Raw genomic sequence first — 27,276 nt, 5'->3', positions numbered from 1 at the left:
CATCTCCCACAACTGCTGTAAATTAAATCTGACTGAAAACCTTCTGGCTCTGCCTGAATCAAAGAGGAGCAGCATATAAATTTGAGCTGCTTGTATCTCTGTTAGCTTTGAAATTTGCAGGTGCAAAAAGATCTACGTTTTTGGGCTTCCCTACAGGACAGATGTATGCAACTTTTGGAAACTACATTAGGAAAATACATGTGGAGGCAGAACTAGCCTACAAACATAAAAATAACTATTCCAATTTTAGTCTGAATCAAAACAGATAAAGAGCACTATTAGAGATCTTTAATTCAGTATGCTATAATAGTGGAGTATTTTCTTGCTATGCCTATTTATTTGAAATCTTACTTGATTTTTCAAAAAATACATTTTGTCTCATCTCTTTGAGATTAAACTGGTGATTCTCTACTTTTCAAAAAGTAGAAGCCTCAGTGACTGAGTCAGCAACTTTATGCTTATGACAAGATATGAAGATGTCATCTTTCTGGTTTGCCCGGAAGCATTTTTAGAAACTAATAGATAACAAGAGCTCTTGCTTTTAATTGTTTCTTTATTTAAACAGTCAATGCTCTACATTGAAAATTTAGAGCTACATGCAAAGAGAAATAAATCATATTAAGAGCTATATGAATGGGAAGTAAAACACTCAAGGCTTCATGAATAACCTGAGGATTTCTCTTGTCATGTTTCATAAATCCTGTTTCAAGAAAAGCATTGAAACCTCCTATGGTATTATCATGCTTTTACAGTTCCCCTAAAAAATGCTAATTCTTAAATTTTCTAGCTACTCCAGGGAACATTTCAAAATCATTCTAGTTAGAATAAAAGTTTTGGTAAACTCATAGTAATTTGGTAGTCTTACCAATCCTAGCTATCAACCATTTTGATATTCCAAAAACTTAAGTCTTAGAAAATAAACTCTTACTTACTGTGTAAAGTAAATGATCATCTCAAGCCTTAGGACTAAAGCATCAGGACAAAACCAAGCCTCATACATACCCAGCAGGAAGATTTAACACAGTAGCTTTGGTTGCAGATGTATGCATCTTTAACACAAGTTCTCCAGGAGTCACAGATTTCCAAGAGAAACGTTCAATCGTCAGCACACCCTTTGAAATACTAGAACATTTTTGTTTAGTTCTAGATTAAGAAAAAAACCCAATAAAACAAACACAACCCACACAATATTGGGAGGTGAATAACTATAAAATTAAGACAAACAAGGAATCTGTAGCTACTTCACAGCAGTAAAGTCTGCACTTAGGCTTTGCTAACTCAGAGAAAAAAAGCCAGTCACTTAAAATGCATAGGTGGCACAGAATACAGCTTATTTGTGCCATTTTGCTTTAAAATAATCGTTAAAAGAATGTGTTAGAAGAATGTGTACATCAGACATCTTCCAAGTAATTTCAGACTACCGTAAAACTCCATAGAAATCCATTCTGCCCATATGCAAAAGAAGGAAACAGCCACAAAAAGCTTATATTTATTTATATTATAGCTTATAGTTTATTTTAACTGAATGGTCAGTCTGGGTTTTTTAAGCTTTCTTTTGGTTCTCTCTCCACTCTGATGCACTAAAATTACATTCATATCCAGTGTTTAAATATCTGGCTAACCTAAGCCAATTATTATAACATGACTTAGCTTTCCTGAATACCATTCTATTTTTTTTCATGAAATACAAGTGATTTTTATTTAAATCTTCCCAGTTGTTGGATCTTGAAAGAAACCAAGTTTAAACGTACTTACGATCTTACTATGCACCAGTTTAAAAATCATTTCAAAAATATACTTCGGTTATATTGCTGTTTTTATGGCATTATGATCAGCTAAGGCATAAAGCAGATTGCAAGAATGGAATTTGTAGAAAAGAAACTCAAAGAAACACAAGGAAATCCATACTAGAAATACAGTGATGAAAATCTTGCAGCAAATCATAATAAACAGTAAAGGGAGGGATTCTTTCATGAAAATATTCACAATCAATATGAAATAACAATGAAGTATTTCTGGAATATTAGCGTGTTTCTTAGAATCAATTTGGCTATTTAATACTAAACTCTCAAACTGTGCCCAAATACACAACAGCCAAACACAACAGCACAGACATATCTAACGTAATATTTAATATTTAAAACATTAACGTGTACTTTTCTGTGTTGGCCTTACCTTCAGTATCATCCCAGTGCACTAACGCAGAAAAGCTGACTATGATTTCAATGGGCATCAGACTGTCCACAAGTAAATAATAGATGACTTGGTCATTAGTAAACTGCATAAAAAATAGACAGTTGTTCATCTTTCATTTTCATTGAATACTGTCCAACTGTCCTTACACAAAGTATGGCTAAGATTTTGGATATGGTGACCTTAGCTATAGAAGGGGAAGCAGGTAATTAATTGTTACTACTTCTTCCAAATTTCAGACATGTTATTTAGGTCCAGAGCCTAATGCTGCATGTATTATAATGTTCAGAGATAAAAGGAAACAGAACAGTTACTTGAATGAGAATATATTTACTTTTATGTAATATTCTTCATATTCATTCTCAGTTTAGTAGCTCCACTTGCGAAACAACATTCAATGGAAGATAAAAAATTTTTTGTGCTGCAACTTTCTGATTGAAACTAATTACAATAAGCTTGAAAGAAATATGTACTTTTTTAATTTGTAGACATGAATGATTCTTCCTCATAATGATTTCTTTCTAGAAATATCTAAGGAGGCAAAATTTTTCACTCAGAACTATGCTACATAATTCCTATGCCAATATTAGAAACTACAGAATGATTCTACTGTTCCTAGAAATTCTTCAAAATCTGAAGCTAAATGAGCTTCTTTCTTCAGAACTGTTACAATACATGTCTTCCTGAATTTTCCAGAGTCATATAAATCCATTTTTTTGTATTTGATCCTAGATGCCAGTACTATTATCTTCCTATCATAAATGAAAATGTTTTTTTATTAAGCATCATACAGAATTTACCTAATGGTGTAAATGCCTCATCTGTATCAATGTAAAAAATTAGAATGGTTTTACAGCAAAGAGTTAGGTTTTTTTGGCACAACAGCACACAGGCTTACATAGTCTTAATGCTGATTATGGCTTGTGAAAGTATATCGTGCAGTCATTAGGAAAATTTCTAGTGATTACAGAGAGGTGTGAAATTGCAGGTATACTACAATTATGAAGCATAATACATGTAGTTAACCTTCTCAGTACAGGATTTTACAGAAAGTTCATGCCAGGAATTTACATTTGGTACTCTACAATTGCACTTCAGATACACTATAAAATTAGAGGCGGAATAGAGTATTCAAGCATGTTGAATAACCTTCTGATAATATGAACTAATGGCAGGTTTAGAGAAATTCCATAATTTCAATGTAATTAAAGGGTACTTTTAACCCCTGCAACAAGATGCTGTAAATAGCTAAAGGTCTTAGCATTTAAAGGGAAAATGGAGGGCTATGCTAAACAGACTCATGATTTGGGCTTTAGGTGACAGGGGCAGATGAAGGAGAATGAAAGGGCAGATTCTGCAGCTGAATCATGATTAAATTCAAATTAGACACTGAATTGTTATAAGGTAGATTTAAATCAAAATGAAGAGAGGATGGAGATCTGATTCATTATCAACTTGCATTATTTACATAATCCATTTTTTTGTTATTGTGCTGTAGTACTCCACAAAATTTTTCCCTTGTCTTAAATACAGTGAAATATTTCTGGATATTTGCTAGCAAACATATATTTGTATTGACTACAATAAACTTAATGCATTACTGTTTTTCAGTAATGGCAGTTCTGTGTGATCTACCAATCTCATTCAGAATATATGTATTACCTATTTATGTAAGACTTCGACAAAGATTAAAAAACCCAATGATACAGTCATATACCTTAAAAATCTGTCTTCTGATAATTATAAGCATATGTATGTGGCTTGTGAAAACATACAGGTTCCTAGGGAGAATACAAAATAGAATTATGTAGGAAAATAATCAGTACAAATTATATATTTCAGGTAAATGTCTATTTAATAGCATATTAATTTTACTTTCATAAATGAGACTCCCATGTATTTCTCAAAAATGGTTCAACATTTTTTCATTTCATAAAAGGGGAATAGAATTCACCTCCAGAGAAAGCAGCTGACATTAATTTTTATCTTTGCTGCATTTCTATAGTTTTCCATTGGAGGTCAGGCCACTAATATGCTCAATTTCAATCTATAAATGGTAACATGCTAATATTATTCTAAAACTTCCATTACCATCTGAAACTTACCATAATAAGTATAACTGCAAGGAAGAACTATTTTATATACTTAAGTAATGTGCTTTTTCAGTTCTGTGCTGTTTGCACACCTACAGAAAGCTATGTAGTTCCTGGCAATTTTTTCTGACCTTGATTTCACCAAAGGCAACTAAATGACTTCAGTTTTAATTGAGGATGGAATCGTGATGTGAACTCTAATGTTTTGATTACTCAGAAACATCACAGGAATCCTGATCCATTGCTGGACATATCAATTCCTACAGCGGCTAAATTTTTCTCGTTTCTCAAGTTTGATATGAACTATGAACATTCGTCTTATTTTCACTTGCCTGAGATGTAGACATGTCAGACAAGGAAAACACTTTTCACTGACTGATAAAATGAAAATATTAGGTGCCTAATTCTTCTGAGAGATAAATTCTTCCAAGATCAATTGAGAATGCTTGGTTAACAGCTACTTTATCAGTTCACTGTGAAAATAAACTCTCACTTATTTAGAGATAAGAACAAGAACTGAAAAATGCTTTATACCTTAATTAATAATAATATTGGTCTACAGAATGTCACCAGTACTTTAACATTTGGCTAACAAGTTAGAAGTTCATATTTCACATTATCTCTATACGACACCATGAGCAAGACTTTGAAAGGAAATTACATTGGTCATGATGCTTTTTTTCTGAAGGCCCGATCTTCTGGTATCTGCGACTAACAAAAAGTAACAGGCAAACCTTAACAAGGCCTAAACTTTACGTCTAGTGTTCCTGTATTGCTGGCTGGTATAGAAGTTACACATTTTCCTTTAGAGAGGGAGGAGAGTATAATATCTGCTCAAGAAAACACCCACTTACGAAAATAAAAGCTTCACAAAGAAATCTTAATTACAATTCAAACCAAAAAACCTAGGTGATTTTCTCCGATAAAATTACTCCCCTCAGCAATCTTAGATTCTCTAAAGTACATATATATTGTACCAGTCTTCCTAAACCTTAAAGGCCAAAATTGAAGATATGATGCCTATAAGTACGCCAGCTTTTTTATGTTTGCAGAGGTATAAATGGCTTGGGATTATATTGAAAAGGGAGTGAAAGAAAGCACCTAGTTGACCAAGCTATCTAATGGCAACTGATTTCAACAACCTTTTTTTTCTTTAGAATTGTGCTGTTCTGATGCAGACTGTGTGCCCAGTGACTGCTGGTCATGTATGTGAGCACCTAATGTCGGCACACTCCACAATCTACAATCTTCCACCCCCATTGCAGTCTGACCCTATCCTTTATGGAGCTGCTGATGGTGTTCTCCACTGTATTCTGGAGGACACACCCAAGGAAGAGAGTAGGGTTGCAGCTACAGGCTCCCTGTCAACAGGGACAGTAATTCTGGTCTGAAAAGTAGCCTTGAAACCACCCTAAAAGGCAGGACAGTTCTACAAAGAAGACCTGTTAAGATATAATTTTTATATAGTCATGCTATGAATTTTACCATTGTTACATTGCGTATTTATGGAATAAAACCCAAACTCTCTATTCCTTACTGGAAACAAACACAGAAGTCTTCAAAGCTAATCCAGGTTTCCCTGGAAACAGAAGTCTTTTCGGACTCTGTTTCTTCCTTTGATTTATCTCCTGTCTGGTTCTTCATATCAGTATCAGCTTTTTCTGACACTTCTTTGCAGCAAAACCGATATTCTTATGTAATTCTCTACAAAGATAAAAAGACATACAGAGCCAATACAGTGACAATATGCACATTAAAGAAGTATCATTCTTATACTGAAAAATTATCCTAAAATTACAAGGAAATTATCCATACATCTCCAAGTTCAAAACCAAAAACTATCCCACTAGCCTAAAAAGTTCAACGGTGATTGAAACAACTCTATATGGAAATACAGTGTTTACACCTGCAACTGCTTAAGTAGTCCTGCCTCAATAAACTATCACATATTCTGCACTAGAACGTTATAATATGAACTTGTTATGTAAATATATATATGAATTCTGCAAACCTAAAGTCATCTATATAAAGAAAAATACATCCATTTTCCAAAGCTCCTATTCAGTGAAAGGCTGATGGAGCACTATCATAAAATTTTACCACCTACAGAAAATAAAAACTACAGAGAAATGTGAAGGACACTAGTTACATGAACTTTCTTGCAGGAAAATCAGAACTAAAGTCAGATTCATACCAAAAATTAAACAAAGAAATGTCATGTAGACACATTTTGTAATCACTCATAACTTTTTAAGTTGTGTTGTAATGCCATTTCTCTGCATTTACTCTGTGAAACATATCCTGTACACACTGTACAGTAATGTCATATTTAATTCCATCACGATATTTGAAATTTCACTTTCTGGTTTTGCCATTTTTAACCTGTATTTTAGTTTCATTATCTCTCTGCACAAATACTGGAACAGCAAGATTTCTGAGACAACAGATAAACATGGCAATAATGTGGTAGTACAAACAACTTCCATCAGATTCAGTATCTGCATCAAAAGCAATCGGAAATCATAGAAAAGCACTTCACCTAAAAAAAAATACTACTTTATTGTAACAACTACACAGACAGAATAAGTGCAACTGTATGAATTTTTGTTTTACAACAAAGCACAATTAAGTGTAATTATATGTTTTAGGACCAATTCTTGTTCTAATAGATATGCAAACTCATGATTTCCTACTCTGAAGAGGAGTAGAAAAAGAGTGATGCGCTTTACTTTTACAAAATATTTCATTAGATTTGGTGACCTCAATAGCACAAAATTTCAATGGACTTCAGCAGCCTCAGTAGATTAATGAGAATATTTTAAACTTTAAAAAAAAAAAGAAAAAAAAAAAACCAACAAACAAAAAACCAACATAAAAGGACAGAGAATCCTAAACCAAAGCTTGACATATTGAAAAGCAATCATTTATCCAGGAAAGGTTTTTTTTACATGTGTTAGTGTACTTGTAAAATATCACTGTTCTCAAAAAGAATAGTTTCAAATTTACTCCAGGTGAACAGAAAGAACTCTTCTGACATTAGACTATTCATATTTTTAAACTGTCTAATTGCTTAACCAAACTCTGAAGAGATACAATTATTGAATTCTCATGCCCATTCTTTGCAAAATTGAGCAATTTTTAGTCATGTTTAAGAGTGTATTAAAGCCCTCATACCCATAAATAAAACATTTTTTAAAAGATTATCTGTTATCTCAGTTTTGGTACATGATTCATGCTATCAGATATTCTGTGGAGTTTAAAGACTCCTAATGAATTGTTTTGAACTAAAACAGAGTAGCACTCATAACCTAAATGAAGTTGGTATAAAGGGATTTTGCAATAGAGAAATGACAACACCTGGATTGAGATGGCCTGGAGACTGTGAAGAGAATCTGAGTTACAAAAGACTTCAGTATAGTAGTAATGTGAATTATTAGTATCTAAGCCAGAGATGGAAATATGTCCACTTCATCCTTTTCCTTGATTGAGCTGTGGGAGCTTTTCTTCAATGGTATTTTCCTTAAGCCTAGTTTTGAGTCAGCAGAAAAGATGGCAATCAGCCATTGAGATACACTAATTTAAGAATTAATTATTGTGAAAGCTTACAAAATACTCCAATGTCCTAACATAATCATGGTAGGCGCAAAGAGTTATCTACTGCAACCTACCATATTTCTATTAGCTTTTGGCATTGAGCTGTGAGAGAATATGCAAAAGTTTGTATTTGCAGCTCATTAACTTGCAGCATTCTGAAACAGAAGATTCTTATGGTTTGGTTCTTCTTTTTACCAGGATGATGTTAATGAAAGTAAGAATTCATAAGAAAAGATATTCAAGCAATATAGTAACTGAAATCATTATCAGTTCTTAAAAGTACAAAACAATTAATTAGTAAAGATTTGGAAGCAGTATGATTTACATTTCTTCAAGATATTTAAATATCATAAATAAACTCTCTCCATTATACTTGCAGTACGATCCAAATTTTTGGTTGTTCCTCCCCCCATTATAACCTTATCTTGTATTACCCTATTTGGGGATTACCAGAGATGGTTGATGGTTGCACATTCTAGAACGAAGATAATATTATAATCTGTGAAATTACCGGGCTCAGTTACTGTAGAACTTGTGAAGCTGTCCACATGCTTTAACTGAGAGGATATTAATTGTATTTCTCCATTATTGGAAGTGGGGATCACAGACATTTTACAGAGAACAAAGTAAAAATAAAAAGTTTTTAAAAATGGCATTTTAAGCCTTTTCTGCCCATGAGAACAAATCTTCAAAAATGCTTAAAAAGAAAAGATGCACTGCATAGGCTTCTATGTGGACTGAATAGTTGAAAACTAAAACCAAGATGCATGTCACATGTATGAATCATGGTGTAAATGATGCATGAATACTATTCATGTATTTCACATCATCTGCTCCGAGATTCACTTTCAGAACTCTGGTAAAAGGAAAGGTATTTCATAGCAGTCTGGTTTAGGACCCAACAAATTTGTGCACCCAACAAATCTGATCACTTTTAAAAAGAAGGCTCTTATTTTTAAACTTCTTGTGATCAAATCCTTCAAACATTCACTTAAACAAAGAGATATTAATTTGGATAAGATTTTGAATTCTTTTCCAATACTGATCTCAAATACATTTCAAAGGAAAAGTTTATTAAAATGAAATTTGTTGGGGTTTTTGTCATTTTTCAGTAAAAAAAAAGAAAGAAGTACAGTTCAGAGTGATTAGGAAAAGAGCTTAGTGTACAAAATCCACTTTTTTTACTGGAGAGGGTTTTTTCCAAAATACTCTTGTAAATTAGGGTTTTTTTTTTAATATCAAACTGGAGATTCTACTCTACATAATTATACATGCTAATATGAGTTCTTTGAAATCTTTTCTCAGAAAGCCAACACCCATAAATAAGTAAGACTGCTGATATATGTACAGGAGGATTAACATTGAGGCAAAGCACTACGGGAATGGCAGAAGTCTGACTATAAACTTCATACACACTTACCTTTACCGGGTATCTCTGCATTTTTCTGGCCAAAGGGAGTGGTCTCCTATATGGTGAAAATAAAACAGAACAAAACAAAACAACAACAACAACAAAGAAAAAGAAGAAAAAAAGCCAACAATGATAATTATAATCTTGCAGTACTTTGTTAAAGAAAATACTGATTTTGAGGCAGTCCTTCCAGAAATAAAGGAACAAACTATTAAGCTATCATTATGGTTTCGGTTGTTTTTTTAAAAGAAAAATAAAAATAGTAAATTTCACTATAATACCAACATATATATCACCATTAGACAGACTGATGTGTTTCTAGAGAAGTACATGGGATCTGGAGTTTGAGATAAAAGCTGTTTCATATGCCTACCACTTCACTATCAAAACAATGTTCTTTGATATTACTGGTTTTTGACAATCAAATAAGCTCTATTCTAAAAACTAGTTACTCCTATTATACAAGCAATTCTGGGTTTTTTATGTTTCCATTCTTGAGAAGTATATGGAGGGCTCCTTTTCCAACAAGCATTTCTTGCTGTGCAAGTGACAGCACAAACTGTCATTAGCAATAGCATACTTGATTACAATAGCATCTTTTGTTTCCTATCACTGCATAAATAAAAAGTAGCCTGCTCTTTTTTAATGTTTTGGTAAACAACTTTATCCTGGTCAATCCCCTCTCCAAGCTAGAGGTACTGAGCTATGAATGCAATAGCTGCTTACACTTAAAGCTGAAATCAAGTTAGCCAGCTTTTCAGAAAGTCCACTTGTTATATTTTGCAAAGATTTGAGAGATTAACATCTTTTATTTAAAAATATGTGCCTAATCATCATTTCAATTGCCCTCTTGCCTGCAATATGACATGCACTGAAAAAGACTCACTTCCACTTTTTTTTTTCTAACGAGGTAGAGCAGGAGGAAGAGATTTCACAGTTTCCAGTTTACTTTCTTTTTGAATGTAGTACTATTAATGGGTTAGTCGGACTACTTTTGCCTTTGCAAAGTCAAATATTAAAACCTAAAAAGGCTATTGCAAACAAATTTGCAAGATCTTTTCATCCCAGGTCTCCCTATAACCAGATTTGTCAACCTTCTCCCCACATCTTCTACATGTGTCCAAGGTGCTAGTGCTGAAACTGGTAGCATTGAGCAGGCCAACAGCTGGACTCACAGAGTGATTTTCTACTCTGCATGTCAAAGAGGAGCTGTGGGAGCTATGCTGACTTGGAGCTATTTATGCTTTCTCAATACAATGTAAAAATACATTTTGAGGGGCAGACTGACCTAATTTAGAGAGTCTGAGTTAGACTGATGGCAGATCACAACAACCTAAATCTTGTACCTTAATCTTGTATAAGGTCATTGTGCTGTAAATCCAGGTCTGCCTCAACTGTCCTAGAACAGACTACCCTTCATACATAGTATGAAGGGACCTGTGAATGCTTCCTTAGAGGAAAACATTTTGGCTTTCTAGTTTAATTTCCAGCTTCAGTAAAAGTCTTCCTGCAGCATTTTACAGAATCTCCATGGGCCCAGAATAGGCTCAGGAGTCTTATCTCTGCCAAAATTGTAGGTGTTTGATAATCTCTGAATTAAACAAAGGAAAGAGCTGAGGGAACAAACTACAAATTTAAGAGTCTCTATCCTAAAATAGAAAGTACCAAATAATTTAATACATATAATTTAACTGCAATATTGTTTATTGAGAGAATTTGGAAGTCCCATCTTTGTACAGCACGAATTGGAAATTCTATTCCAAATCTGTTATGTGTTTTTTAAAGAACGTTCATGAGTCAAAGCTGGAGACAGATCTAGTATAAAGAGCAACAAAGAGAAAAATACAGACATTGCTGAAATTGTTACCAGTTGGATTAAGAATTTAGTAATTGAAATATATTATGTTTTACATGTTCCTTTTTAGATTAATTTTTCATTTTTCTAGAGATGAAAAGGACACTGTAGAATCTTACAAATGCCTGTGTACTTCAGCTCCTGTTTTCAGATATCTGTACACACAACCGTTCAAAACAAGTCAAGCTGTGATCACTTATCATGTCACGTCAACAGTCATACCTCAACATATGAGTCTGAAAAATCTCAAGTAACACATGGACTATCTCTTCCCATTAAACTGTGACTTTGGAAGTACATGCATAGAGCTGTCATATTTCTGCATGTGAGCCTACAGCTTGAAAGATTCCAATATTGCCAAATTTCTTGTAGGAGTCACAGGATTTACCAAACATACATGTCAGCTGTACAATTTATCAAGCTTTTTCTCAGAAATCTTGGGCATGCCTGAAGTATAAAAAAATATGAGATCTACTGTATAAGCCTTGGAGACTGCAATGTTGGCACAAGTCTAACACTTTCTGCCCAACATACTGTTCATGGACAGTACACATGATCTATACTTCTAATATGGACATGTGTAGCTTAATATAGAGCTACTTGTTGGTATTAACAGCTGCCAGCAGGAAAGCCTGGAGAGATACAGAAAACCCCCAAAAGTGTGTCAATAGAACTTCCAGTAAAGAAGGAGAATGTTCTCTGGAAAATCTGGATGTTTGGTAACGTAACTTCAGCCTATCTGAGCTATGAAAGCAATCTAACCACAGCTATGTAGAGACCTTTAGGTTCATTTACTCAGATTTTGGAGTACAAACATAACATAGTCAAAAAGCTGTCTGCTTTTCTAATGATACGGGATGTGTTCGCTACCTAAATCTCACTGATTTGGAGACAACTGAAGTGTCAAGAAAGTTCTCATTCTATTGTACTATTGCCTCATCTACAGTGTTTAAGATATAGACTCAGGAAGAGAAAACAAAGGTATTTCGTCCTTAGTGAACACACATTGCCTGAAAGGTCAGATTTGCTGCCACAGTATCTGATAAAGAAAGAAATTTAAAAAGACTTGGATCCAGCTGTGAAATATGGAAGGATGCACACAGATTCCGGGAGAATTACTTATTGTTCTTCTTCAGTGAATGGGAAATCAGAATGCAAATTGTGAGAAAAATTCCATGGTTAACTTAAAAACCTAAGTTATAATCTACTATGTTTTATAATCGTTAATGAATAATTGTAAAAATAATGGTAATCCATAAAGTTATAGCTATCTTATTACTTTCAAGGACTCGTTTGTATTTTTCAGCCTCCTGTCCAGTATGTACATGCAAGTAGATAATTGTGGGTCCGTCAAAAAGTCTCTCTATACCACAAATGTCTAAATTTGTGTCCCTCTTCTCAAGTCCCTGTTCTAATTCACATGCTCATATCTCAGGAATACTTTTTTCCCCTGGAAATAATATGCAGGCTGAAGTAATTTTCAGAACTGTAAAATTTGTAAAGAAATAGATTTTTTTTATTTTCTACCTCTCTCTGACTCAAGAGAAGTGATATGAAATATATCACAAGAAGGATTAGAATGAGATGAAGAAAAAGCTTATTATGACACAATAGTCTGTAATGTTTACGGGGAACACGAAAAGAGCACACAACAGAGCACGCAAACTAAATAGACTGGTATCAGTTGTTAAAGGAAAAAGTAAGACTGAGTTTGAGTATATAAAAGGATGGACTGAAGTAAGAAAAATGAGGTAAACATCAAAGAACAAGTGTATTGTGTTTATGTCACTGGGAGAGAGTTGAGACTTTAACACTTTTGCTTTAGAAATCAGCATTGCCAGGGAGCTTGACACTGAAGAAGCCACAAAGAGAAATCAAAGTGTTCTGCTTAAGATTTATGAATGTAGCAATCAGGTCAGTCTATTAAGATATCTAGCAGCCATTGCACATACTGATGGTAAACATATTTGGATTAGATTGTATTGCTTAGTTACTGCCCAACATTTCCTCAAACAGAACACACAAAGTTTTCTTCTCAATGGAACTGGAGATAACTTCTATTGAAGAATTCATCACAACGAAGAATATTCAAGTAGGCTTTTGAACAGCAGATTTACAAGAAAACACTGCTCCAAGATAATCTATTTCTCAGAAGCATTTGACAAAACTACTGTTGAATAAAAGTGCAAGACACTGTGTAATTTACATATGATGACAATTTTTTTTTTCCAGCTACAAAACACTTCTACATGTATTTCAGTGCATTCTACACACATAAATTACTTCGCTTTGTGTTGAGCAAGAATAATAGAGAGCCTCTCCATTAAACAATTTGGTCCTAAGTCATGCAGTTTTTAAACAAAAAAATAAAATGTATTTTCTTAATAACAGTGATTCAAGATCAATTTAATTACCAAAATAAGATATTTTCAAAGATTTTTTTTTCTGAATGCAAATCCAAAAAGCTTTCAGAACTGTAAAATCAGAGTCAATGGGAAATTCATGGGGAAAAAAAAGTTTGTAAAAATCATAATAAAGTATTTCTATTTTTTTGCATGAGTACTTCAGGGACATGAAGGATAATGGCATGTCTTTCAACTTTATATTCTTCAAAGGAGGTATATCCAGGTTCTAAAATTTCATCTTTCATTTATCTCTAGTCTCTGTTTCTGTGACAACAGACCTTAGGAACAGTGAGTCAGATATTCAGTTATGTTACTTCATACAGTTTACATTGGAATGAATTGAAATATGCCAATCTAAACTTGCTGAGCATCTGGCACAGCAGCTGACTGAATTTCAGTCAGTTTAAAGCTTAAAACTGCTGCATTTACCAAATCTGTATCAAAAGTTTTAAAGCAGATGCTCCTGAATAACACTCGCACAGTTTAAAATGGAGACAAATTCATTCACACTCAGTATATTACAATAAAAAATTCAAAAATTAGCAATAATCTAGTGAGTTGGGGATATCAAAGTTCCTCTTTCAGTGTTTGTTTTTTTAATCACTAATTGACTTTTTTTTAAAAAAGTAGTCATGCATATTGTTATTTCAACTTTTATAACTACAGAAAGCCTTCCCATTATGAATCTCCCAGAAGTATCCACATAATTTGTTGCTAAAAAAATTTAATATGTGAAATAAAGAAGACTGTTCTGCAAGTTAAAAACTATTTTCAATTCCAATCTGTACAAATGAAGTTCTACTTGCATACTTCATCTATTAATAGGCGTAGCATTTTCAGCTGAGACTTAAACTGAGGTGAAAGTAAAGTTCAAGTATAAGTCAATTAGCTGCTGATGGCTTCTTACATTTCATATTTTAATCAGATTGTCATCACCTACATTACATTCATGTCTTCTTCCAACCATGCCAGTTTATCAATGTCTCTCTTTCTTGTTTTTTTACTTGTCCTTGTCTCACCTTGACTGCATGTCCCACCAGAACAGATCAGCCTTCTACATCTCTCTTGGACTAGGGGAGAAAATCTAAGTGGCATTCCAAACTGCTTTTATGCTTCCAGCACATAAACGTCTATTAATTCATAAGTAACCAAATCTATATTTTTACACCTAGAGACTGAAGTAATGAGAGCAATAATTATATAATATGCTTATATCTCCTTTTTACCTTTCTGATTTTGTAATGACTTTTGTAAGTTGCCAGTATTAAAAAGACTTTTAAAGGTGAAGCATTATTAAAGTACTAATTAAGCTATTGTTTATAAAATGTACACAAAATACTGAATAGCTAAATAAATTCAACTCTAAAGTATTCGCCTTCACTAGAGAATTGCCTTATTTAAAAATCATTAATATCCAGTAGTGATATCCACACATGTACATTTTCTAGACACACAATATAGATATAAATCTGAAGTCTAAAAATAGTGTAAGAGTGTAGCCTGCAGAGGAAACATGCGAACAGGCACTCCAAAAGTTACAAAAAATTATTTCCCATTTATTTCAAAATTTACCAAACTAAATTTTGTTTTGCTTGTTCATGAAGGTACCTCATGACATACTATCCTTAATAGTATATCTTTGGTCTTCAAACACATTTTGTAACCCTACAAACATTCCTATACATCAACCAGATACCACAAACGTTAACCCCAAGTATATTTATTGGTTTGTCCCAGAAAATGACAGTAGAGATTTTAAAACAATTAGGTCATCCTTACTGCTGGACTGCATGGATAAGGACTTGGTTGCTGTTTTTCCTTTACACACAACCATGAATGAATACATTTTATAGGTTATTTTCTATATTGTCATACAGTAATGATATTGAATATATTATATTATATATTCAACATGTAATGACACTGAATTTAACATATATGGAAGAAGTACTCAGTCTTTACTTGGAAGGGCAAATAAATATAGAAGAAAGAACTGCAGCAAACATTTACAAATTGAAACATCATCTTCCCCCAAATATAATTTGATTATTGAGTCAAATCCAGATTTTGAGTATAACATCACTGAAAGCACTTACATGTTCCCTAGACTGCTTTTTCTCTGAATTTTCTTAAAGTTAAAAAGAGAAATGTATCAAATGCTCTTCTGAGCAGACGTGCTGGCACTGCCACAATGCGGTTTTTTGTAGGTGGTGACCAAATAAAATAACTTCAGTGGAACTCTGTTTTTTTGAATATTTAATTCTCTACTTCTCTGTGTTAGCGCGTAAGATTCAAACATTAGAGGGAGCATTTCGTTACAGGTCTGTCTAAAAGCAGAACTTAGTAGAACATGCACATTCCAATTTAAAAACAAAACCAGAAACAACAACAAAAAAAAATCACAGTAATTACCACTTCCAAAAGTTGTTCCAAAAGGATGACTTCCCGAAGCCATCCTAATAATGTTTTACTGAACTTAGGTAAGATTCATCTTATCTATCTTGGAAAATTAGAGTGGAGACTTCTACCTAGTACCTAGCATTTACTCGGGTATTTTGAGTGAACTTGTGGTCAGTGCTTCATCTAGTGAATCTGTTTAGAGAAACATTCTCTCACAGAGTTGCTCAGGAAGCCTGAGGGTCTAAACCATGGCTGAGGATTCCTTTAGAAAGCAGAACTTCTGAAATTTAAGGGCAAGCAACCTGAGCATTGGAGCCTTTTTCTAGATGAAGCCAGGAGTCTTTCCACTAAGATTGAAATGAGGATGTCATTTTAAGGCATGTGTATAAGGCTTACATTTTTCTAGTCACATGCCTAGGTACATCTTTCACTGCAGCTGAAATAAACTAATCGTAACATTTATCCATAAACTAACATTTATTTACAAAGACTCCTATTTTTTTAAGGTGCTCACATCAAAATATTTGGTAGTGTTAGCAATAAAACTTTTAGAATCTGAGGAATAAATCATAAAAAAGAAGGTTAAAGCAAAAAGAATTAAGAAAGATTTCCCATTCAATACACATCAATATAACTACAAAGTGGAAAGGGTAAGGAAGTTACTTAAATAGCAACAGAAAAGCTTACTGAAATGTCTTTAAAAACCTATATTTAAGTGTTAAGTATTTTCTATTTTGTCTTTTACTATCCTTTAGAATATAAAACTAGGTCAAGTTAAAAAAAAATAGGAATATTATTACCTGAGAACAATCTTCTGCATTTGAATGTCTTCCATTTCGATTCATATCCACATTACTGTCACTTTCATTTTCATCACTTTCAGTAACAGAAGCGAGACGGGATAGAGAATGAAATCCTTTTGTGATGGTTGACTGTGGAAAGTGGCTAAATAATAAAAGAAAACTCAGATACTCAAAGTTATACATTTTCCTTTAAACTACAATCTTCATAACTTCTTCTTAACAGAATTCTGTCAAGATAATTTGTGCCTCTTTTATTTTGAGAGCTTCATAGGGCAGCACAGAATATATATTCATATATTCCTTGTCATTACTGGCTTGGCACTACACACCCATATATGCTAGAAAGATCTTTTAACTAACCCTCAGAAAAGCAAAACCCAAGTCAGCTGAGGAAAACCAGACAATAATGCCAGAAGTGAATAAATTACTATGGCCTCTAGACAAGAAAAGACTACTTGACTGGAGATATGGCAAAAGAATAGAACAAAATATTTTGTGTCACAATACTTTTGTCTTTTCCCTCAAAATGGGTCTCCATAGCTACCAGACAGGCTAACACACACGATAACCAAGGGAAACTGTGCAGGCCTATTCCGCTTGTAGTAAAAGAAAGGTCTGTGCTGACTTCACTGAAAGCAGAAATAAAAACTGATGGATACATAAATAGTTTTTTTCTGTAAAGTGAACTAGGAGAGTAAGACCAAAACGATGTTGCACACATGCCAATTACACCTAATGTGTAACTGTGTTATCACAGCAATAAAGAAAAAATTGAAATATAAGCACATGTTATCTAGCCCCCTTCTTAAGGACTGAGATAATGAAATATCAAGTTCTTTTGCAGTAACAGCCACAATACCTTGCCTTGAGTGTTTCAAAATAATTATTAGAATAAAAAGAAGAGATTAAAACTTTCAGTCCCAATTGTGTATCTAAGTCCCTTATCTTATTAGACAGCTATATTATCTTACTATAATATTTACTTTAATGAAATGCTAATACCTGCTATATATTTTGGCTACTACCTGTTAATTAAATCACAAAAGATTACATTAGCTTGTCATAGAAACTTAGCACATTAAATTAACTTCCTTCACAAATGGGGTAATTTGACCATGAAGCAATCTATTAATATGAAAAAAAACCATAAAATGTTAACATGCAAATACTTCAACATGATAATTATTAATCTCTTATTCTTTTGATAGTTTATAATGGATATTGCTTAGAGCATATTATGTATTTCTACTCCTACTGTTTGAAAACAAACAGTAAGTAATCTAAGTATTTTAACCAATAAATGCAAATGCATCAGCAAAAAATTAAATTCCCAGAATAATCAAGGTCACTTCTTCCATGGACCAAATGCTGCTGTTCAAAACGAATTAAAAAATCAATTGGTTTGTTATCAGTCCATCCAATTATGATGATCAAAATGCAGAACCTGTGACGTCCTGTAATTAGTCAGTTTTACATAGAGATGTACTTAACAAAGGGTGTACGCACCCTAAAAAAATATACACATCTCCAGCATTTACAACCTGTTCTTGGACTCAGTCTCAAGAAAAGAAATATCCTTCAAAATGACATAATCTTTTTGTGTAGACTTGTAAATGATACAGAATCACAGATATGCTGAATTTGAAGGGACCCTCAAGGATCATCAAGTCCAAGCATTAGCCCTACAAAGGCCCATCCCCATGGGAAGACAAAGAATCACACCATGTGCCCGAGAGTATCGTCCAAACACTTGACTCTGTCAGGCTTGGTGCTGTTGACCACTTCCCTGGGGAGTCTGTCCCAGCGCCCAACCACACTCTGGGTGAAGAACCTCTTTCTAATATCCAACCTAAATCTCCCTGACACATCTCAGCCTCACTGGTCAGCACAGAGAAGAGATCAGTGCCTGCCCCTGTTCTTTCCCTCACAGGAAGTTGTAGACTGCCTTTGAGGGAGGCAACAGCTCCTTCAGGTTTTGGTTATCCGCAACTTTGCTTCGAATACTTTCCAGTCCTGCGTCCAAGTAATTATGAAGATGTTGAAGAGCACAGGGCCTAAGATGGAGCCCTGTGGAACCCCACTAGCGACAAGTCACCAGTTTGATGTTACCCATTCACTCATTCAGTGCTTCATGGCAGGAGTTCAGTCAGAATAAAGAGATTGGATAACAATTCTAGAACTTGTCTACTGAATGTTCACATCATAAACTGAAGCCTGACAGAATGTACTGTGTAGTGGGTCATAGGAAAAAAAAAGCCCTAATACACATAATCGTAAACTTTCTTTTTTTCTCAGGGAGCAAGTATTATGTTGCATATTGAATATTGACTAGAAGCCAAGTATACACCAATTTCTGAAACTTCTTTAGGACACTGTGCAGAAAGACTCCTGTTTTCAAGGGTTTATAAGACTTCCAAACAGTTTTTAACACAAGGTATTTATACAAAGTTGTGTTTTGAGCATGAGCTTCTTCACCTGCACTCTCAGGCTTATGCTAACAACTATAATGAACGGAGAACAGTCTCTTATTCATAAACATTAATTGTTCCATGCCAAACATGTAATGCCCATGAAAGTACTGACTGGCTGGTCAATTACTTCCTTGTTATGTTCAAGAATTATAAAAGACCATTAGTTGAGGAAAAATTTGGAAGACATTAAAAATATTCCTATTTCTGGCAGAAGTGATCTACTGAATATTCTACATCTTTTGGCCTGCTGATTAGAGAATCTTGCAAAGTGTCTTTGCCTGACAGTGTTCCCTGTTCTTCAATGTCAGAAGCCCTAAGAAGTGTGCATCTGCCTAGGGGACTGTTCGTACAAGTTGGGTCCCACCCTCGGGTGTGTGCATGTCCACCTCCTGGATCTTTCTCCACCAGTGTGTATATTAGCAGATTGTAGGGAGCAGCAGTTAAAGCTCAGAGCACTCCAACTTGCATCTCCAAAAGGATGTGTGTGCTGCACTCTCAAAACAGAAGGTGTGCTTGTAACCCTCAATGCCAGGAGGATAAGCATAATTGCATATGTATGCCTCTATGTGTTGGATTACAAATTCTTGAGATTAGCTACAGAAAGGTCTTCTGAAGTGTGCAAGTGTTTTATTAACATTTTGTAACCATCTAGTATAGTAATTTATATGTTTATTGCTGATATTGATCCTAAATGTACAGTTCACTGATAGTTGATTAATTACATGACAGCAACAGAGTGCTCTGTGCGATGTGCTTCAGACCTGATCTGAGTAGTTTTAACCTATGACACAAGTAAAGATCAGCCATTGCACTTTCACAGTGAAATGGACTAATGATACAATGCTAATGCTGTAACTACATTAAATACTTACGTGTCTGTTGGTATTCTGATCACATTCATTGTAATTCAAAAATAGGCTAGCAATCTCACATGTTCTTCAGGTGTTTTTACTTCAGGCTCTGGAAAAAAGCAACTTGTTAAATATATAAGAAATATTGTTACTATTGTTATTGTTGTTAATATTATCATTATTTTATATAGATATAATTATTTGACAAATAATTTTCAATGAGGATTTGTCACCCTAAATAATTCTCTAAGTATCATCACATACACTTGAAAGGAACAGAAGAATCAAGGGTGACTCTAGGTGATGTATCATGAAAAAAAAAGTTAACACTCTAATCCTCAGCCTGCAAAGTATTAAAAAGTGTGCCTAACCTATATGTAAGGTTAGCCAGGGTAGCTCAGAACAACTACAGAAGCATTTTGCCTTTGCCAATTTTTCTGGTTTTTATCCCAGTATACTTTACTAGTATGCCTGTAACCACTTTCATATTCAAGCTATTGTATATCATGCATTTAATTTCATTATGCAGTATAGACAAACCCTAGCAAAAAAATTTACTCTAAAAAATGATGCAGCAGGTACTAGTCACATACTTTAAATTTTTGAAAAGTGTTCTGAATCTTTCCTGGCTCTGCATCAGAGAGCTTGTGTTGCTTTGATAACACTCCCTCCTCTTTTCTTCAGTAGAGTGCTTTTTTCAACATAAATTGAGACCACTTCTCAAAGCATTTAAGAATATTGCTAAGAGGAGGGTAATACAAAATTGGCAAAACCTAAATAAAAAAAGAGATTAAAAGTTCAATTGAAATTAAACTAATAGATGATAAGTATGGCTCTGAAGATGTTCATAGTAATTAAATGTAATTACAAATTTATTTGGAGGCTTTAGTAGACAAACCTTTGGGTTCAGATGTCACAGAAATTTTATTTTTCTGACGGAAAAGCTCCAACAAGGAACTGGTGATTCTTGTGGCGGTGCTACCAGAGGACAGGATCTAGTTCTAGTGATGAGGACAGGATGGTTGTGTATGTGGGAAAGCCCATATTGCCTCATCTTCTCTGAAGAATCAGCCTATGAAACATGAAAAGATAATCTGACTGGGGCCAGATCTCCTTTCTCACCACATCTGCCTACAAAAAAGAGTCGTATGCACACAAAGCATCCCACACGTGAATAACAAACGAAACAAAACTAGTTGCCTGACCAGACTATCCAAAAAACATTCTAATTAGAATTTGATATTCAGCAGAAAAAGTATACTTAGAAGTGCTTACATGTATTTTACTTTTCATAATAGATTTTTAGTTACTGCAGAAAACATACAAGTGAAGAGAAGGAATATGTAAAAAAGCAATGGGGACAACATTTTCCTTTAAATAAACATATTTAAAAATGCTTTCTCTGGGGCAAAAATTCCTTACTTCAAGCTGAATTTATAAGTGTAGAATTCCAAAATCAATTGGTCTTTTAGATAACTTGTGGAATCTCCATAATGTAGTATTGCTTTGAACCAACACATAATTAAATTAGCTTTTTACTCTGCTGGCTCATTTATAAAACATTAAAGATACTCCAGTTGACTTGTATACCAAAGCCCTTAGTAACACACTTAAGAGCAGTTCTAAATGGGGACATGGAGTGGTGCTCTTCCCATTAAAATATAATGGTCCAGGACTTAAAATTTGTCAGAACTGAAAGTTTCTTATGAGATTTGTACATCCTTCTTATTTTAAAACACACACCTTCCTTTACACACTAAATAAATCACCTATAACTTATTTCTTTAACATACTCATCAGTCTCTGCTTCTACTCATGTCAAATAGTCCTGAGGTTCCATATTATAAACTCTACAGAGAAGAATGTAGTTGTGGTTGTCCGTTATTTGAAAAGTAGGGATTGAAATTAATAAAATGCCAGTTAAAATATCCAAGACTAGAAAGTGCTTTTGAAGGCTTTGAAGAAGACCAGTTAGGAACCACAGAAGAGAACTTGTTAGATCCTGATTACATGACAGACTTGGATGACTCCATTATTGAATTTTTTTCCTTTTATATGACAAATAAACAAAATGCAAACCACAACCAATCCAAGGGCATCCACACTAGAAGGCAAAGCTAAAAGGGATACTGCAAAATTCTGGAGAGAAATTCTGGCACAGCTGCAGTCAATGACAAAAATTTTTTGCCAAATTTAGGGAGCAACTTTTATCCCAGTGAACCCACTCTTCCAAGCTATATTTCTATCAGCTCTCAAATAAAGCTTGGAAATGGGCTTTTTTTTTTTTTTTTAATCCATAAGAATCAACTATCTTCTATATTTAATTTCTGACAACTTCAATTTTTTTTATCAGTCTTTACTAAAATACTTGTTTAGATATATAGATGTATCTGGCCTCATACTATTTGGTCTGCCATGCTCCTTTTCCAGTAATCTCTATATCCCAACAGACTGTGGTCAAGATGATACTTAAGGTGCTAGGTGGCAGGAAACATATAACCCTATGTCACCATTTCCACTTTGCTTTTGATGACTAGTATTACTTATTTTTAGCAAAGAGAGTATTGACTAAGACCTTAAAATAAATTAAATAAAATTGCAGATAACAAGATAATCTTGAAAACAGCATAAAATACATAGCAGAATTTTAAAAAAAAGAAATAGTTCAAGAATTAAGAGCAGTAAAGCATAATACGTACAAACCATTTCCTGGAAATTTCTTTATTCATGAAGCCTACCAGTTTCCTGAGATGGCAGCTCAAATTTAATTACCTAGTTATGATAAAAATGATTTAAATGTCAAAAAAAAAAGGAAACAATCAATAATCAACTCAAGAAAGCCTGCTCTGGCATTATAAGTAGCCTTCTGAGGAGTGTGAATGACTAAGTAGAAATTTACCCCAGCATCATGAAGTGCTATACTTTCTCCAGCTGCTTTCACCAGCTACAACACTAATGATAGAAATTGATATAAACATGATATTTCTCATAGAACAACAAACATCATATTAGAAAATGTATATCAGAAAATTCATTATTTTTGGAGTCTTAAAAAAAAATAAAATTCATGTTTTTCGAGTACCCCTTAAAATAATTAGACTCTTCATTCAGACGTATCTAATCGTGATGCATTTTCTAGCCCACAACTAGTCTCTCCCAGGAGACTTTAGCTTCTGAGATCCAGAGGAAAGGGGAGAACAGTAAAAAATGAGCAGGCTTTGGCAGGAAAATACGTGTTTAGAATACAGAAGTACCGAAATATAAATTTAACTGATAGTAATCACCTACTGTTTTACTGTGCTAATTGTATTCTCTTTGTTACAACATAGTTGACACAAAATGAAACACTCTGACAGTGCAATAAGGAATGCTTTCTTGTCCTGATATCACAGAACCTTACCATCTGCTTTAATGAAAAAATATCCTCTTCAAACAAATGAAGTGGTATCCAGCCAGCATACACGACCATTTCTGGCTGGGTTGGTACAGAAGATTCTACACAGAAAACATTAAAATGCTTTAGAATAAGATAAACAGTAAATACATGTAGTTATACCACACCCTAAATTATTTCTCTGCCTTATTTTTATTTTTCTTTTCTTTGTCTGACTTTGTTACTTCATTCAAAAGCAGAGCTCATTGTAAAGTATTTGAAAAAGAAGCCATGGATGGAAAAAACACCTCATTTTAATCCTTACTTATTTAAATAATCACAACCTTTGCACATTTCACTTATTTTTTACATAAATTAATAACAGAAAATACAGCTTAGAAATACAACAGGTAGAGGTAGCTTTCAATCTTGTTCTTTTGTTTTGCCTCAAATTTTATAAACAGTAGATACTAGCATAAGAAAACAATACACCTCATCTGGATAGAGGAAGTGAAAACATCCTGATTGGTGAGTACGCATTAAAGGCTTCTCACCAATGAAGGCAAAATTTGACCTTGCCAACAAAGGATCCAAAGGCAGAGCTCTGACCACTCCTGCCAATGGATACGAAGATTGAGATTAGTAGTTTGAGAAACGGAGTGCCTGTAAACCAGGGTTACTGCTCTTACTTCTGTCAAGGAGATGAAAAACTGGAGGTAATGATGGCTGCTTCAGAAAGTGTGAGGGTGTGAGACCATACTTCTTAATGCACACACCTTACGAGAGCTTGTTTTCCTGTAATTCTGCTACAGGCAAGGCATAATAGGAGGTGTACGTTCATTTTGTTACCCCCAGAAATCTGTTGTACTAGGCAATCACACAATCAAATCATACCCTGTCTGTGAAAGAAGCCATTGATAATTCCTGAATGATGAAGAGAAGTCAAGGTTGCCTGACAGTCAGTTCACTTATGTTGAAGGGGAATTAAAAGTCTACAACATATAATACTTGAAATATAAGTCTCTGGTTTGACCAGAAAGACAGCTCAAAAAAAAAAAAAAAAGGATTTCTGTCTCTCTAATTTTTCCTTAGTCATCTAAGAAAACACATGAAGACAGGATTTCAGTATGCAGGTTGTGACACCTGCTTTTCATCAGAACGTTTTCTTAGGAAAAATTTCTTCACAGAAGGAGTTGTTAATCTTTGGGACAGGCTGCCCAGGGAAGTGGTTGAGTCACCATCCCTAGAGGTATTTAAAAAATGTGTAGGGACATGGTTTAGTGGTAGGCTTAGCAGTACAGGTTAATAGTTGGACTCAACAATCTTAGTCTTTTCCAAACTAAACGATTCTATGATTCTATCCTCATTTAACACTCCAGTAAAATGATCCATGTCTGTTATTGTTCCCTTCAGCTTCACCTCAAATACAGGATAATTGCTTCCTATGTTTAGTATGTATTTAACTGGAAGTTGCTCTAAGAATAGGTATCTTCTGTGAAATGAAATAAAACAATGCTATCTGCATATAAAGAAAAAAATGGAAAAGAAAAGAAAATGATAAATAGGCAAGCAGCTGGAAAATACAATTTATCAGACTTAAAATCCATTTAATTAGAAGGCATGCTACATTTCATTCTCAAAGAAATAACATATCCTTGTATCTTAAATATTCTTTCTGAAATTCTATTACCCAGTTAAATATAAACTGATGGTAAGTTGGAGTTACTTTCCAGTGGATTCTTAATATTTCTCTCTGCATGTTTGTGATTCCCATCCCATGTTAACCACAGCTCTTGTGCTAGTTGTAGCTTTCAACTTTTTCAAAAGCAAGGCTATAATTTACCTTTAATCTCAGTCCCTACTGACATATCTGATTTGTTTGAAATACAGCAATAGCTATGATGTCCTACACATTACAGACCAATATATGCCACAAGGTATACCATTCTCATTGCTTGTGAGGAGTATTTCCCAAACAAAAGTATTTAATCAAATACCAGGTGGAATGTAAAGCTGTCATACTCAGTCCAGATGGGTTGTGAATAAAATGTCTGCAGAGCAGACAATAAACAGCAGTAAACAAATTATTAGAGCGTGCCAATGATTAAACAGGTACATCTTATTCACTTTAACAGTACTAGAAAGACTTTGTACATTATGCCAGTTGCCTTAAAAAATTATGTATTATTTGATCCTTTTCACCATACAAAAAATGAGGAGGACAGTTGATTAGTGTGAATTCAGCATCTGCGGAAACCAGTTAAAACTGATAGCCTTGATAAAATTGTATTATTAGATGAAAAATATTATAATATATGGTACAGCAAAACAGGTAGATTAAGCAAAGCCTATTATTTATATCCACCAGTGTAGATATAAGAATTCTGCGATGTTTTGTTAAAAATTCATGAATCCATGTAGCTGCTTATGTTTCACACTTGCAGCTTTGTAAATTCATTTACAGAGAGTGAGTACTATACAGCCTGAACACATGCTTCACTCCTTTAGAGAAAGGAAAGTATCATTTGAATTGATCCACATAATATGTATCACCATACACTTAAAAAGAAAGGCCAGGAACTAAAATTGTTGGGTTTAACAGGTTTAAACAGTTTTTGTTTTTTTGTCATATGTTTTGAAGACTTACAAAGAATTTTCTCACTCAATGTTTCTCTTAAATATTTATTTGTCAAACAAGAGCTGATGGTGAAGTTTAACTTTCCAAGAAGTAATGAGGCCAGACAAAGGCCACAGAGATTATCTTGAGGGGTGGAGCATTTCTCCTATGAAGACAGGCTGAGAGTTGGAGTTGTTCAGCCTGGAAAAGGCTCCAAGGAGATCTTAGAGTAGACTTTCACTACCTAAGGGGGAGCCTACAAGAAAACTGGAGACTCTTAAGAGGGTATGGAATGATAGGACAAGGGGCAATTGCTTTAAAATGAAAGAAAGTAGATCTAGATTAGATGTAAGGAGGAAATTCTTTACTGTGATGCACTGTAATAAGTTGCCCAGAGAAGTTGCAGATACCCCATCCCTGGAAGTGTTTCAGGCCAGATTGGATGGGGCTGTGAGGGTGGGTCTAGTGGAAGGTGTCCCTGCCCATAGCAGGGGGGTTGGAACTAGATGATCTTTAAGGTCCCTTCCAACCCAACCCATTCAATGAAAATACTCAGTTGGCTTTCAATATCCTGAACATCAGGTGTACACCTCATATGTTGACTCGGTTGTGTTAGGCATGGATTAGCTTTACCTATCGGAAGGCGTTTGTTTAGTTTTCAGAAAACAACCTATGTGCTCTTCAGAATTGACATAAATATCACAAAATGATAATATGCATTTGAAAAAATGAAAGAGAATATTAGGCTTCAATCCCTCTTGTAAATGAAAAATCTTCTGGATATGTAAAGGAAAAATTATAAGAACTTTACAGTTATGTGATATGTATCTCATTGACTTAGATGATTAACATTATAGATCTACTTGTATGATTTCAAAAACTTTTAAGCATAATAATAATCTCTCAACACTTCTGTGACAGAAAATAGTAATATCTCTAATTACAAAACTGGTATCAAAGCACAATGAGAATTAGTAAGATATATGGTTGGTTTGTAGAACAAATTCTCGAATTCCTAGCTATTGCCCTCCAAAGTAGAATAGTATTCCCTTTCCAGCAGATCAAAAACTATCAGGAAACTCTTTAGCTTAGAAACCTAAATAGAAAGCAGAGTGATGATTCTTCATAGGAACAAGGGGACTATAAGTAGCTCATATCGCTTCATATAATCATAAAAACTGTTTATGAAACAAGGGGACTCCCTAAGTGT

The 27,276-nt window shown here is 34.1% G+C and overlaps 1 protein-coding gene across 1 annotated transcript in view; it reads right to left on the bottom strand.

The window, feature by feature from the left end:
• The window catches only part of ADGB (androglobin), a 114,213-nt gene that overhangs the window by 51,081 nt on the left and 35,856 nt on the right, over positions 1-27,276 (bottom strand). The window contains 11 exon segments of the mRNA XM_032683883.1: positions 1,003-1,144; positions 2,176-2,273; positions 3,907-3,964; positions 3,967-3,974; positions 5,824-5,977; positions 9,301-9,346; positions 16,752-16,896; positions 20,098-20,185; positions 20,975-21,022; positions 21,025-21,148; positions 23,477-23,571. Of these exon segments, the coding sequence (XP_032539774.1) occupies positions 1,003-1,144; positions 2,176-2,273; positions 3,907-3,964; positions 3,967-3,974; positions 5,824-5,977; positions 9,301-9,346; positions 16,752-16,896; positions 20,098-20,185; positions 20,975-21,022; positions 21,025-21,148; positions 23,477-23,571 (1,006 nt within the window).

Source organism: Chiroxiphia lanceolata, chromosome 3 (genome assembly GCF_009829145.1).
Source record: "Chiroxiphia lanceolata isolate bChiLan1 chromosome 3, bChiLan1.pri, whole genome shotgun sequence".
Lineage (NCBI taxonomy): Eukaryota > Metazoa > Chordata > Aves > Passeriformes > Pipridae > Chiroxiphia > Chiroxiphia lanceolata.
This window is presented reverse-complemented; position numbering and strand designations above follow the sequence as displayed.